Here is a 13,876-nt window from a genome sequence, read left to right on the forward strand (position 1 = left end):
TGTAGCATACTTTATGGACCAGCTTTTGTTCTGTGGTCCACCCGCTGCATTTAAACACAACCTGGTTTCCAACCCCCTAACTTGGTTGTCATGTAGGAGATTCAGCTACCCCGCTCTCAAATCTCTTTAGTCCCACTTCTTTTTCTGCACTGATCCCATTCACACAGTCCACATCCCCACGGGGCATCCACCGCCTGGTGACCCAGTTTTCCTCTTCTGAAAGCTTTTGGTTTGAAGGCATATTTAAGTTTTTAATCAATCTGTAATAGATAAAGAGTTTTGAAATATTTAGAGCAAGTATGTCCGGATTTACCCATGTTTCCTGAATGATGTACCAATTAGATTTTTGGTCTGCTTTATGTTCATACGTCATTGGCAAATAGGAGCATCTTGTACCTTTTTTATAATATGTACATACAATGCGCTTCTTCCTTTTTTATTGTACTGCATCAGTGAGCTTTCCGACCTGAGCTGAACTGAATGAGCAATAATGGAGGAGATGGAGAACAACACTAGCAGAGAGTGAGCTCCCTCGTGCCAAGGGCTCAGGCATCTATAATTAAAACGGAATCTGCAGAACAATGAGGCTCAGTCCAGACTGTTGCAGGCAACGTGGAATCAAAACTCTCTAAAAGGAAGGGTGTGTAACTTGACTGACACAAATAGTGGATATATACTGCAGTGTTAATGCCACTCTAATTCCTTGCCCTTCAGAATCCATGTCAAATATGCAAATAAATATGTCTAGTGATGACTTCTGTAATTGTGTTTGCCATGAAATGCTTAAGATTCAGCTTCAAACTAATTTCCCCACTGAGAAAGAAAAATAATATACGTTTTGTCATTGTTGTGCTAGTTTTATCTGTTTTAAAATAGCATTCTTATGGTAGAAGACTGGTGCACGTTGGATACATTCAGGAAAAAAAAAACAGATGCATAGCTTTACATTTTACTTTATTTATTTTGTACAGACAGTAATGCAAGTGCCAACAGAATCCTCTTGGTAGAGGAAATTAGCTCAAAAAAAGCTTACCAGAAACATACATAATTAAAACGTCTAATTCCAAGATTTCCTAGATGTCGATCTTCCCTTTTTAGGAGTAGTGTTTTAATAATGTCGGAGCTGAGGAGTCATCTTACTAACGTTTTACTATTGTTGAGATAGACACATACGCATTACCAATAAGGCACTCGCAAGAAAATGGCAACGGTGCATGTGTATGGGTGACGATAAAAAGTAGTTATTGTCAAATGTTGCCTGTGAAAATAATTGATTTCACCTTGCCTTAGCAAAAATCCAATATCGTGCATCCATAGTTTTATTTTTTTCTTCGGCACATGACTAGGTTGAAAGTCTGGTCTAGTCGCTCAGTCTGTATGTATGTCACCACCAGAGTACTCAAAGGGTCCATCCCCAGGGGTGAAGTGCTATTTGTTAACCTACAGCAGCGCACCTATTTCATGTGTTCACGCTCGATGTTAAGTTGTGGCTTGTTTAGAAGATTATATAACCACCGATATTAACACTCCACCAAAATTGGACCATGCAGGAAAGTCAGTAAATCAGTCTGCATTGTTCTATGATTGAATGTGGCTGATTATTACGTTATCTGCAGCTAACAGCTGCTTTAGAGTGAATTCCTTCAGCTTAAATAAAAATCCCTGCAGCATCTGAAGGCTGCAGGACCGATATGGTGATAAATCTGTGTCGCGTCAGTGCCCAGTGCAGTTTACGCACGGCTGGTCACTGTGTTAACCTTCATTACATCTCCTGAAAATGAGAGCAGGCAGCTACAGTATAGAAACACTGACCTTTACACATGGAAGACTCAGTTTTAGCTCCATATTCTGCTTTCTTATGAAGGAGACGTCCAGTTAGGGTGCGTCATGGGATATATGTGTTTTCCTTTTTGAGCAAAAGTGTTGTGTACCAATAATGACTATTTAACCATGTACGTGGGGGCAATTCATTCGAATTATTCATGAAATAGTGTGGGTCCAATCAATAGTCTACGATAGATAGTAAGTACGACACTACCTCCTGGAAAATCCTCGTTCATCTTCTGAGCTGCTGTTATCTTTTATATCTCTGATAAGTTCAGCTGTTTCAAAGCTATTCAAACATCTTCAACCCTTCTGAGTGCGAGAACTGTCCAGCGTTCCACACATCTTTTTGACCATTATGAGTGCAGCATCTGGGTACTCGGTGCACTGCATTTTGCCAGTACAGAAGCAAAGGGATTGATAAACATACACAATGGGACGGGTCAAGGCATTGTTGACGAGTGTAGCGCTGTAAGGAACTGTGGTGTTTCTGTTTGTCCATGACAGTGAAGCCTGCTCTGCTCGTGGTCAGCCAGCAGCAGAGGAACACCCTGTTTTAGTCTGCCTCTAGCATTCCTGCGCTCCCACAAAGAAGAGCCACATTAGTGTATGGGTGCCTTTGTGTTCCTAGGACTGGAATGCTGCCTATAGAGGAAGCCCTCCCTCTGGCAGTAATCAGTCCATATGCAAATGAAGGGCTAATTGTGACCCAGTTACAGTGGCTAGAATGGCAACCATACAGTAGGAAACTTCTATATTCTATACTAAGCCCCTTTTTTACATTTGTATACAGCATTTGGCCCATTGGGTGTTGAGAAATGATGGCTATGTAGCAGGCAGATGATCAGCTGTCAGTGCAGTTGTCTTAATACTGATGCAAACCACAGTTGTCAAATTGCACACTTTGCTTCTTGCGTGTTTGTGAGACCCACAAATACCCGTTTGTGGTGTGGACAGGGGATCTCCGGAAGGAGATAGCAAGTCAACAGTGTGTGCCACTTAGACTGGGTCTACAACATCTGAAAGCTGGGAAAGGAAATGTTCCTCTGACGTAATTTCCAATGTTAGTGACGGCGAGGGAAATCCACAAACTTGTGCTGTGTAAGAAAGCTTTAGCCTTTTGAGTTGGTTATCTTCTATTCATTTTAGTTCAAGATTCCCTCTTCAGTTTCCTCACCAAGTGTTTCCTTGGTGAAATGTTGTCTTAGGTCTCTTACATTGGCATAACATTTGGACTTCCTAAGGACCAGTGAGGATAGAAGAATTTCAAACACCTACTGTATCACCTTTTTCAATACTGTTTGGGCATGTGGGTATTTGACAGGAAAACACTTGACAATTTGACAGTGAGACCATTTTAAGCCAAGGGATTTGTCCATTGAAGCTTGGCTGGGTTTCAGTATGTGATGTCATATCAAACCGATTGTTAACAGAATAATGAGCTTTCAAAAACAAAACAAGGAGGGACGAGGTCCTTGTGGCCTTTTTCAAGAGCTGAAATGAAACAATGGCTTGGTTTCTGGCACAAACAGATTAGCCTCTGTCTGGAATAAGCAAGCCTGATCACACACACCAGGGTTCCCGCGGGGTCTTAAAAAGCCTTAAAAAGTCTTACATTTGATAATCTGAATTTAAGGCCTTAAAAAGGTCTTAAATATGACCAAAAAAATAAGAAAGGTCTTAAATATGATTTAGAAGGTCTTAAAAATGATCGGATTTGAAAGGTACTTCTCTGTTGCGATAGCGTCTAAATGTGTTTTGGGGGAAATGTCCGGGCTGCAAAGTAACCAGTACGGTAATAGCCTTTCAGTTCCCCCCAACCATTTGTATTGAAATAAATCAACATGGAACCAGTATACACTAACTTTGTTTCCCCCGGCCCCTTATCGGAGAGCACCCAGCTAGTAACCTAGCAACCAAGCTTCAGCTAACGGCAGTCAGAAACTAATGTATCTTAGAATCTACTTACAAATAAATATGGGGAAGTGTAAGTTCAACCGTATTTGGTTGGAAAACATCGAATTTAGTGCTTTGTTGAAACCAGGGGAGGGGAACGTCTTTGAAGCCCGCTCTGCACCTTTTGCAAAATAAATTAGTGTTTGTTTGGCTAATGTAGCGTTAGCTAGTGCAGCGTTAGCTAGTGCAGAAGCTCCCGCAACAACACCGGGGGACCTCCGGGCAACGTTTGGGTCTACGTCAACCCTAAAAGCGGAGGTGCTGTAGACGCTAAATACCGTAGTTAAACACCAATCATACAACAGCAACGATGAAAGACTGTAGCCAAGGCAGCAGAGCTCTGAATATAGCTCTTGTTACTCTCTCTCTCTCTCACTCACACACACACACACACACACACACACACACACACACACACACACACACACACACACACACACACACACACACACACACACACACACACACACACGGGCTGCTCGATTATGGCAAACATCATAATCACGATTATTTTGGTCAATAATTGATATCACAATTATTAAATACAATTATTAATTGACTTTGAAAACATCCATTTATTGAACTTTAAAACAAATAATAATTTGGACAGTATCTTTTTAACTGTTGATTACCCTGAACGTATAATTCAACTGAAAAAATTAATTAAATAAATGATACATTTAAATAAATAATATCAAAAATAATAAATACCAATAAACAAGATCAAAAAATATTTTGGAGCGCACTTCCACAAGCTACTAAACATATATAAATATGATAAATAAAAATAAATTAGACTAAAATTAATTAGATCAAATATGTTGTAGTGCACTGTCACAACCTAGCAAAGCAAAATAATCGATTATGTTTCGTAATTGCGATTAAAATACGATTAATTGCACAGCCCACACACACACACAGAGACACACACACACACACACACTTTTTGTCTAACACACTAACACAGTTCTGTGCTGTTATGTTCAGTCATTGTTCTTATGTTGAACATGAATACATTTACTTTGTAAGTAATTATGGGACGTATTTCTTCTTTCATAGCAATTTTCCTTCATACTTTCTTGCCGTGAAATAGGTCTTAAATTCTATTCAAAGTGGTCTTAAAAAGGTCTTAAAAAGTCTTAAATTTGAGTTGGCGAAACCTGCAGGAACCCTGACACACACACACACACACACACACAGCTGCTGAGAGTTTCTATAAATACTCGTCCTATCTATGGGCTTTGCCACTGGCTCATCCAGTTGGTGATTGACTGGCTGCTTGAAAGTCTCTCAGCCACGTGCAGTCACCAAGGAAACTCTGCAATCTAGAGCTGTGCTGTCAGCTGATGTTCAGCAGTGAGAGGGAGAAATAAATGGAGTGGTGCAGGAATGAGTCCTAAACTGAGGAATGAATTGGCAATTTAGCACTTCATGGCTCCCTTGTCTCGAAATCAATGTTTTTTTCTGACATGTTTCTGGTGATTCCCGAAATAAGGTCTGGGGTTAATACAGTGGTTCTCAAACTTTTTCTGTCAGGCTGTCTTTGGAGAAAAAAAAAAGTCGGGCCCCCCCAACACAAGTCAGGCTCAGTGGCGGCGCCAGAGATTTCTTTTGGGGGTGCTGTTGGGTAGCTTGACGTTTCATAGAGGGTGCTCAAACATTTAGGGTTTCCCATTAATGTACCGGGCGCTACAGTGGAATCTTCTACTGCAACACTCCCCACGCATATACACAATGTACCCGACTGTTACAATGAAGGCTCGATAATCAGCTCACGGCATATAGGTGTAAGCAGGGGTAAAGTGCTATTTTTATAGGTGGTGTGTGGACCTCACATAGGGGGGTCCCGGGGTTTTATTTATTTTTAAATATTGAAGTTAAATGCATCAATCTGGTGCACTTTGAGAGCAAAATGAAGAGATCTATGGATACCTCTCTCAACACCCAAATGAAACAGAACTGTAAACAGGTTTACTTTTTCTTTATGGATATTTTACAAATCACCCTTTTAAACTTTATTCTTTTTTTACTGTCATATAGTATTTCATACGGGTTTTTCATTTATTCTCTTATTTTTTTATAACTATAATGATCATATAAACGTGTGCCTCGGAAATAATTGTTTACATTAATGGTGACCAAAACGTTTGAGACCCACTGAGATAACACAGAGAGAGTCCTTAGGTCACTGAGTCTCTCAGTCTGACAGCAGAGGACTCTCCTCCACTTTGTTGTTGAAAAAACTCCTTATATCCGTTAGCGTAGCTCGCTATCACCAGAAGCTAACAACAACGATCTCCGGTACCGGTGCGCTCTCTCTCTCTCGCTCGCGCACGGACACAAAATGGCTCGTTCCACACACACACAGAGCCGAGCTTTAATGAAACACAGAGACCCAGACGTAATAGTACTGTACTGTATCATATTATTTTCGAATCAATAATTTTTCAAATAATGATTTTCTTTTTTTTAATAACCATTTTTCCTCCTGGTCTCTCGCGCCCCCCCCCTGTCATGCCTCTGCTCCCCCCAGGGGGGGGCGCGCCCCCCACTTTGGGAACCACTGGGTTAATACATGCTTAGGAAGTTCTACACAACAAATTCCTCACTGGCAAAAAAAGCTATCATGCTATTTTTAGGCAATAGCATAGGTCTCAGATATATAAAATATATAAAAAACATGTCTATGAAGTGTTTTGCTCAAAATACCAAACAGATCACCCATTCTAGCCATGCCTCATATCCCTCTATTTCACTTCCTGTTTCAAAAGTGCTGATTTGGGGTATAAAGCTTTAAAAAAAAAAAAAAAAAATGTGATAAAGAAAAAAAAGGAGGGGGCTGAGCTCATGCGGGAGATTCTACCGGCAGATTCTGCGGTGATGAAACGCCATATCATGGATTATCAAGGATTATTTCTGAAACAGTATGGAGCTCAAAGGCTTTCTCTCTTGCCGGTTATACCACAAGGTGAGTTCCTTTTTATTTCCTGCTTCTTCACACACAGTTTTTGCTAGTGGAGCCTCGCAGATGGGGGGTGCTGCAGCCCCCTCAGCATCCCCCCTTACTGGTGTCATTTTCTGGTTGCTAACGCCATTGTAACACATAAACACTGATGTTCCGCTGTAACGGTGGTAGACCATAGTGGTAGACTCATCAGAGTACAGTGGGCTCACAGGGAGGCGGGGGGGCAGGAGCTCCAACAAGCCGTTTAGGACAGAGAGTGAATACACATACTATACAGAGATGCTGTATGAGAAACCAATGTGAGTTTGGAAAATTGCACAATATAAATCTATTTTAGTAGACCTCAACAATGGAATTATGGTCAGTAGAAATGGCCATGACATGGGACCTTTAAGATTTGTTCACAAAGTAAAAGGTTTGTTCCTGTTTGTTTCATTTCATTTCAATTTCAAACCTTTATTTATCCAGGTGTATCCCATTGAGATCATTGATCTCTTTTTCAAGGGAGACCTGCTCAAGTAGGTTCCACATGAAACATTAAAACATAAACAGAACAACAAAAAGGACATCATACAGCATCAACGTGTATGCCTTAAATAAGGATTCACATGTATGACTTTGTGACTGCTACTATGTTTCTGAAAACATTAGAGATGATATAAAAAGCAATACATTAACATAATCTAGATTCACATTTGATCAGCGCTGTCTAATCCGAGTTCACAAGCAGTGATAGACACTGTTAGACTTCTTAACTCTAACTGGTTGTTTTTCTTTGGGCGTACTGGAATTTTGAAAATGCAATAAGGAGTATTAGGAGGCAGGGGAACATGTTTTTATTCATTGATATGGCAGGATATTATGACAGTTTGAGCAAATATAAATACCTTTTGTAAGGGTTACAAACTGACCGTTTTCAACATACAATGATGTATGATCGCTCACTTTTTGCTGCATAGAGGAAGCTTGTGTCTGATCATGTTCACTACTGTCTTTCAGTCGACCTGTATTTAAAAACTGCATCTAAAATAAGCTTTGTGTTGATTCTGAGCACACCTTGAAGAATGTTTACTTATCGTCCAAACAGATGCTTCCTGATCTACATGAATATGATATTACATTACAGGGACAGAGCATAATCACTACATGTGTAAATACTATGGTAACCTAGTGCTGGGCAGTATACCGTTTCATACCGAATACCGTGAACTTTATACTGTATGTTATGAGTTTTCATATACTGTACAGCAATACCGTTGAAAAAGTGACAAAGGGCGCTCGAGCGGCACATGCTGGGGTGTCTTTATGATGTTCATATTGTAGCCATTTTGAGTGTTAGATGTGTGTTAAAGTCTCTATATTGAGGGATAATGGTGCAGTGCCAGCCAAATTGCACTAGTTTTATTTGTTTAAATAAATAAAGTTGCACTTTATTTTTTTATTCTGAACCTAAGTTTGAAGGTCAATCATAAATCATAATAAAATAATTTAAATGTGCACTCAGCAGTTTCAGGGAAGGGGGGATTTGTTTACATTTCCAAACAGTGCTTTTGTTGTTAGTTGTTATGTGGTATGCAAAGTTTGCAATTAAATGGTTTCAGTTTGCAGTTGTTTCATGCATTCTCATCCCTTCACCACATAAGACACTGATCAGGTGATTCTTTGTGGGGCCAAAATGTATAAATGTAAATAAATGTTCATGTGATACCGTTATCATTTGGAAAAATACTGTGATATGAGTTTTTTGTCATACCTAGTGTAACATCATGCTGCAGCTCACTTTGACCTCACGCTGTGTGGTTTTGTGGTTTGTAGGTATGACACTGGTAAAGATGGCTTCATCGACCTGATGGAACTGAAGCTAATGATGGAGAAGCTGGGAGCTCCACAGACTCACCTGGGCCTGAAGAACATGATCAAGGAGGTGGATGAAGACTTTGATGGCAAGCTGAGCTTCAGAGAGGTGAGTGCTGCCGTACTGTGTGGCTTTTAGTTATGATGCAAGTCATTTCATTCCAGATAGCTAAAACTGATCCTTTATCATCATCACTTTCAGTATTTGGTTGTATTAAGACAGGTCACTCTTGGGCAGAGTATTTAATAATCTGAACAACATGATTTTCAGTACAGACACAATTATGCTGTATGGATGTGATGTCTGTAATGCACAGCACACACCACCAGAGATCACTCTCCACTACGGGAACAGGCAAAAAAGCAAAGAAAAATGGTGCTGAAAAACGGTGGATATTGAAGGGGCAGCACATTTCCTTAATGAGCATATATCACGGCCTGAAGTGAGCTATTGCTTTTATAAAACGGTTACCAAGTGTGGCAATATGAAAGAAAATACACACTCTAATTTAAATAGTTTTTATTAGTAAATAATGATGTTCAAAATAAAATAGTCCCTCCGTTGCCTTCTGCACAAAACATAGTGCAAGGTGGTTGCTATGCAACAACACTAACAACAGCTAGCGAACATATTAGACAGAGAGCGTTGATCCATTATTTGGCTATTTATTTACATTAATGTGTATGTTGCCATTTATTGTGCACCCACTGAAAAACTGTCCAGCATCAGTAGCATGGCTTACGTGGTCACTTGTATAGGCTGAGGTTGTTCTAGGCTGTTGCTTGGCGTGGCGAGAATATTGCTCCACTTTCTCCGGTCCCCGAGATTCGGCTTCCAGTAGCTCTGGAGAGAGCTTTCGCACCTGTGGCCACTAACGGTCATAATTTCTCTGCTTTGTTTCAAGACCCGCATCAGAAAGCTTTTGAATGGTGATACTTTTCCAGTTGGTCTACCTGCTCTTCACGTAGCTCTGCATGTCGTCGTTTAGGTGCTTTTTGTTTCTGGAGATAGGCACTCCTCAATCCACTCCTCCATAGTAAGACCCCCCCGGAGGTCGAAGTTAAGTAAGGGATAATGTGCAGCGAGGCGGTCATTATGGGTAAAAGAACACCCGACAGGCAGATCAAAAATAGTCCGTTGTTACTGTTTGAACTACGTAGCAACGGCAGGAACTGCTTCGATAGCGTTTTTGCGGACCTTTTTGATTACAGATTTGAAAACATCGTTGCTTGCTTTAAAAGTAGCACAATTCATTATGTCAAACCTTGGAAAGTATCTAAATATCCCTGCCCTAATGCCAAAGGAACTGGCAACTGAATATGTTTTGCTGTTTGATGTCTATGTCTGGACCACTGCGTAAAAAGGAGGGTTTCTGCCCCGTTACTTCTCCGCTGTTTTCTTGTCCCAGTTTGAAAAGCAAACTGCATGCAGTTTGCTTTTCATCCCAACTGTATACAGTTAAATCGACCGGACTTCTTTCTGCAGATGTGAGCGTCCTTAAAAACGGTCAATAAGTCCTTGCTGCACATTATCCCTTACATGTTTCCATCTTAAGCTTTGTTAGTTAGTTAGTTAGTTTCGTAACGGACGTAATGTACGTAATGTAACAGTTGTAACGGTTGTAGCTTTTCTCAGACGAGGAGGGATACTGACTTGTTGTGAAAAGTAACTACAATTCTACCCGTGATATACGCTCATTATATCACGGCTAAGAACCAATCAGATTATATCACGGCTAAGAACCAATCAGATTCAGGGTGCGTACGGGTGCTGGAAATCCTTGAAAATGCTTGAAATTGTACGAGGTGTTTTCAAGGTTTGAAAAGTGCTTGAATTTTGGGAATGGTGCTTGAATTTGGGATAAAGTGCTTGAAATTGTAAATGCTTTACTTCGCTTTTTAGATTAAAAGAAAATAAAGAAGTCGGAGCGCGCTTAATTGCTTCGCTTTTACATAAAACAGCTCCGCTCCGACCTTCCCGCGCAATGCGCGTGACCGGCAAGTGTTTTTGTTACGCGTGTGACCTGGGCATTCTGATGAGTGATAGATGACAGTATGCCAGGAGGTTGCCGTTTCAACGAGCGTTGGCTAGCAGAAGACAAATACAAGCCATGGCTAAGACGAGGGTCAAGCGAAGCCCAAGAGTAGCCTCCTGCAAAGTGTGCAACAATAACGATGCGAGAGTCTGCGCTGACGAGCCACACACCACACGAAAGGTACGCCATAGTAGAGCATTTTAGATTAGGCTATCGTTGCATGTAAAATACATGACACTTTTCTCTGTGCAAAACAAGCTCGCCAAAATGGCTTCACTAGTCTGGCAGTATTTTAAGTGTCCGAAAATGACAATAAAATAGCGGTATGCAACGTGTGTGTGAAGCAGAAATCCTGCAGCTCCACCCGCTGTGACGGACCGGTGAGCGGAGCAGAACACACATTAAGAGTTAGACCTAACACACTTAGCTATTTTATCTACCTCTGGAACAAGCTAAACTAGTTATAAATATATTTATTCTTCACTGTCGGGTCGCTCATTACTGGATCAGTGAGCTGCAGGAGATACTGACGGGCTGTCAGGAGAGAGAGAGAGGGGGAGAGAGGAAAAGAGAGCGGTATCGGCCGATACTGATTCCGGCGATCGGCTCCAAAATTGGCGATCGGAGCATCCCTAATAATTGTATATGATATGTTTTATAATGATTGATCATGAAAGTGTTCTCAAAGCTGGTAAAGTTGCAGCTAGTTTGAATGACTTTGTATACTACAGAGTAGCTTGTGAATTTACTCCAGGTGGAACTAAAGTCTGATTTAACACTTGATTATATTTCACATCATTCATCCACATCTGTAAAGTAACTAAAGGTATTAAATACATGTAGTGGAGTCAAAGTACACCATTTACCTCTGACTTGTGTTTACTGCCAACCTAAAAGTACCTCAAAAATAGTAATCAATAATATATTGAAAAGTTATTTAGCTGATTGTTTTATATTGGCTCAGCCAGGTTATATGGGATGCCCAGTCTACGTACAGATGGGTCTCATTTTGAAATATTAAACTTAGTTTTCTTTTCTAACATTTTTAATTTTTCATCCTCATGTAGAATGCTATTATGAAACACACATTTGGTTGTTTATAGCATAAAGAACATCAGATTTAATGTGAGGTAGGGAAATAATCATTTGAGTATAAGTATGTGTATATAAATATGTAATTTACAACAGCTGTAAGATGCTTGAAAAGCTTGAAAATGCACCTTGAAAATGCTTGAAAAGTGCTTGAATTTGACTTTGGAAAAGGTGTAAGAACCCTGCAGATTGCTTGATTTGACTTGTCTGTTTTTTATATATATATATAAAAACATTAAAGCATTAAAGCATTATATGTCCTCTTTAATATGATATTGTGCATGGATTTACCTGAGCCTCTTTTATGGCCTGGGGGTTTGAGTGCAGAAGCCTGGCGCTCCACAGAGGGTCTCCCTGTGTGTGCGGCGCATGGACATGGACAGACATTTATGCATTTACCAACACCTTTTCTCTCATTTTTGTTTCAGTCTTCATTAAATACACCTTCTGGCATATCTTTGTACCTTAACATCCTCTAATCCTAAATCCATTAAATATTTATTTTAAATTGCCTTCTTTTGCTTTGCTTTGCTATTCATTGTTTGTTGTTTTGATCGTTGTTGACTACTTTTATAGATAGCTTATATATTTTTGATAGTGTATAGATAGTGTAATTGATAATACTTAGTCTTACAGAAAGATTTGTATGCATGATATTTGTTCAATAAAGACTTAATAATTATAATAATAGTTTCTATTAATATAATTTGTATTATCATTATTATAAGTTTAAATACCTTACTTTAGCATTGTTTTAATTATGATATAACTTTTACTTTACGTTAATTTTAATTATAATTTTTTCCACAACTGCTGCGTCAGTCTAAGCCAACAAATGACAGATATTATTATCTTTTATTACATGATATTAAATAAATCGGGTAACTTTATCTATAAACCCTTGTAAAAGTAGTTAATCAGCTAAATGTTATTATTACATTTAATTATATTTGACCTGTAATTTGCGCCTCCAGTTCAGTCGCCAGTCCCCCATCCAGGATTAAAGGTCCGTTATTATCACTCATATAAAGTCTGAGACCAGCAGAGGAACCCATTCAAACTTTATTTAAGAGTCCCTGAAGTTATAAGCTAGACTTCTACCTTTTCATTTGTTATTTTAATCCACTGCTTGCTTCATAAAACACAGTTATGTGGGAGAAATACTCCACGTGACTTTGACTGTTATTTTTGTTCCGGGTACAATAAAGAGGTCAAAGGGTGCGTTTAAAGAAGCTCGGAATTCCAAAGATTGGGATTCGCTCCCCAACAGCACCATTATTCTATTACTCATTTATTTGTTATTATACTCTGTATATTTCTATCTGTTGCGTAGTGCAATTGTATATTGTAGAGTATTTAAATCTATTCAGTATTTTCTTTATATTGTGTATTATTTAGATGCTCTAGTGATGTATAAAGAGGTACAGTACAGCGCTGCACCATCAGTGTCTGATTTATTAAAACAACAACATTGTAACTGAGAAACACTTAAATGCTACATTTCAAATGTTTACAATCCATCACTAAATTCATGGCAAACCAATTTTAACATCATGCAATAACACAGAGACAACATTAGTTGTATTGAACTGATCTTTTTTACAAGTTGTATTTACAATTTAGTGAGAAACATGGGCTTGTGCTTCACTGAGGATCTTTGTCATTCTGACAGGGAGGCAAACTGCAGTTATTACACTTCGCGTTTTGAAATATGTGTAACTCTGTTAATATAAAACCCACACTGCTCAAACTTCGTTACTTTTCCTAAGATTGGTATATTTGTTTATTTATTTTGGGGCGTGGGGAATGAAGAGAAAAAAAGATGAGCATTTATACCTATAACCGCCAGACGGGATTTTGACCCCTCATATGCATACAGTAATGCTGCGCTATACTTTGCGAACCACTGCTTTAAAATATGCAGCACTTCTATAAAAAAAAAGTATATTACTACATACAGTATGCCCACAGCAAAACTTGTTTTCTGAGTGTTACTGAACCTCTGCAGTTCCTGCTGATCTTCCGGAGAGCGGCGGCTGGAGAGCTGCAGGAGGAGAGCGGTCTGATGGCTCTGGCCAGGCTTTCCGAGATCAACGTCTCCACAGAGGGAGTGATGGGGGCCAAAGACTTCTTTGAAGCCAAGGTACTC

At 39.5% G+C, this 13,876-nt stretch overlaps 1 protein-coding gene across 2 annotated transcripts in view; it reads left to right on the top strand.

Moving 5' to 3' along the window:
• The window catches only part of efhd1 (EF-hand domain family, member D1), a 30,127-nt gene that overhangs the window by 11,350 nt on the left and 4,901 nt on the right, over positions 1 to 13,876 (top strand). For both annotated transcript variants that reach the window (XM_034115911.1, XM_034115910.1), the window contains exons 2-3: positions 8,561 to 8,708; positions 13,736 to 13,870. In XM_034115911.1, coding sequence (XP_033971802.1) covers positions 8,595 to 8,708; positions 13,736 to 13,870 — 249 coding nt within the window. In that variant the 5' untranslated portion in view covers positions 8,561 to 8,594. The remainder of the gene's footprint in view (positions 1 to 8,560; positions 8,709 to 13,735; positions 13,871 to 13,876) is intronic.

The sequence above is a fragment of the Trematomus bernacchii genome, unplaced genomic scaffold, assembly GCF_902827165.1.
Source record: "Trematomus bernacchii unplaced genomic scaffold, fTreBer1.1, whole genome shotgun sequence".
In the NCBI taxonomy this organism is placed as follows: Eukaryota; Metazoa; Chordata; class Actinopteri; order Perciformes; family Nototheniidae; genus Trematomus; species Trematomus bernacchii.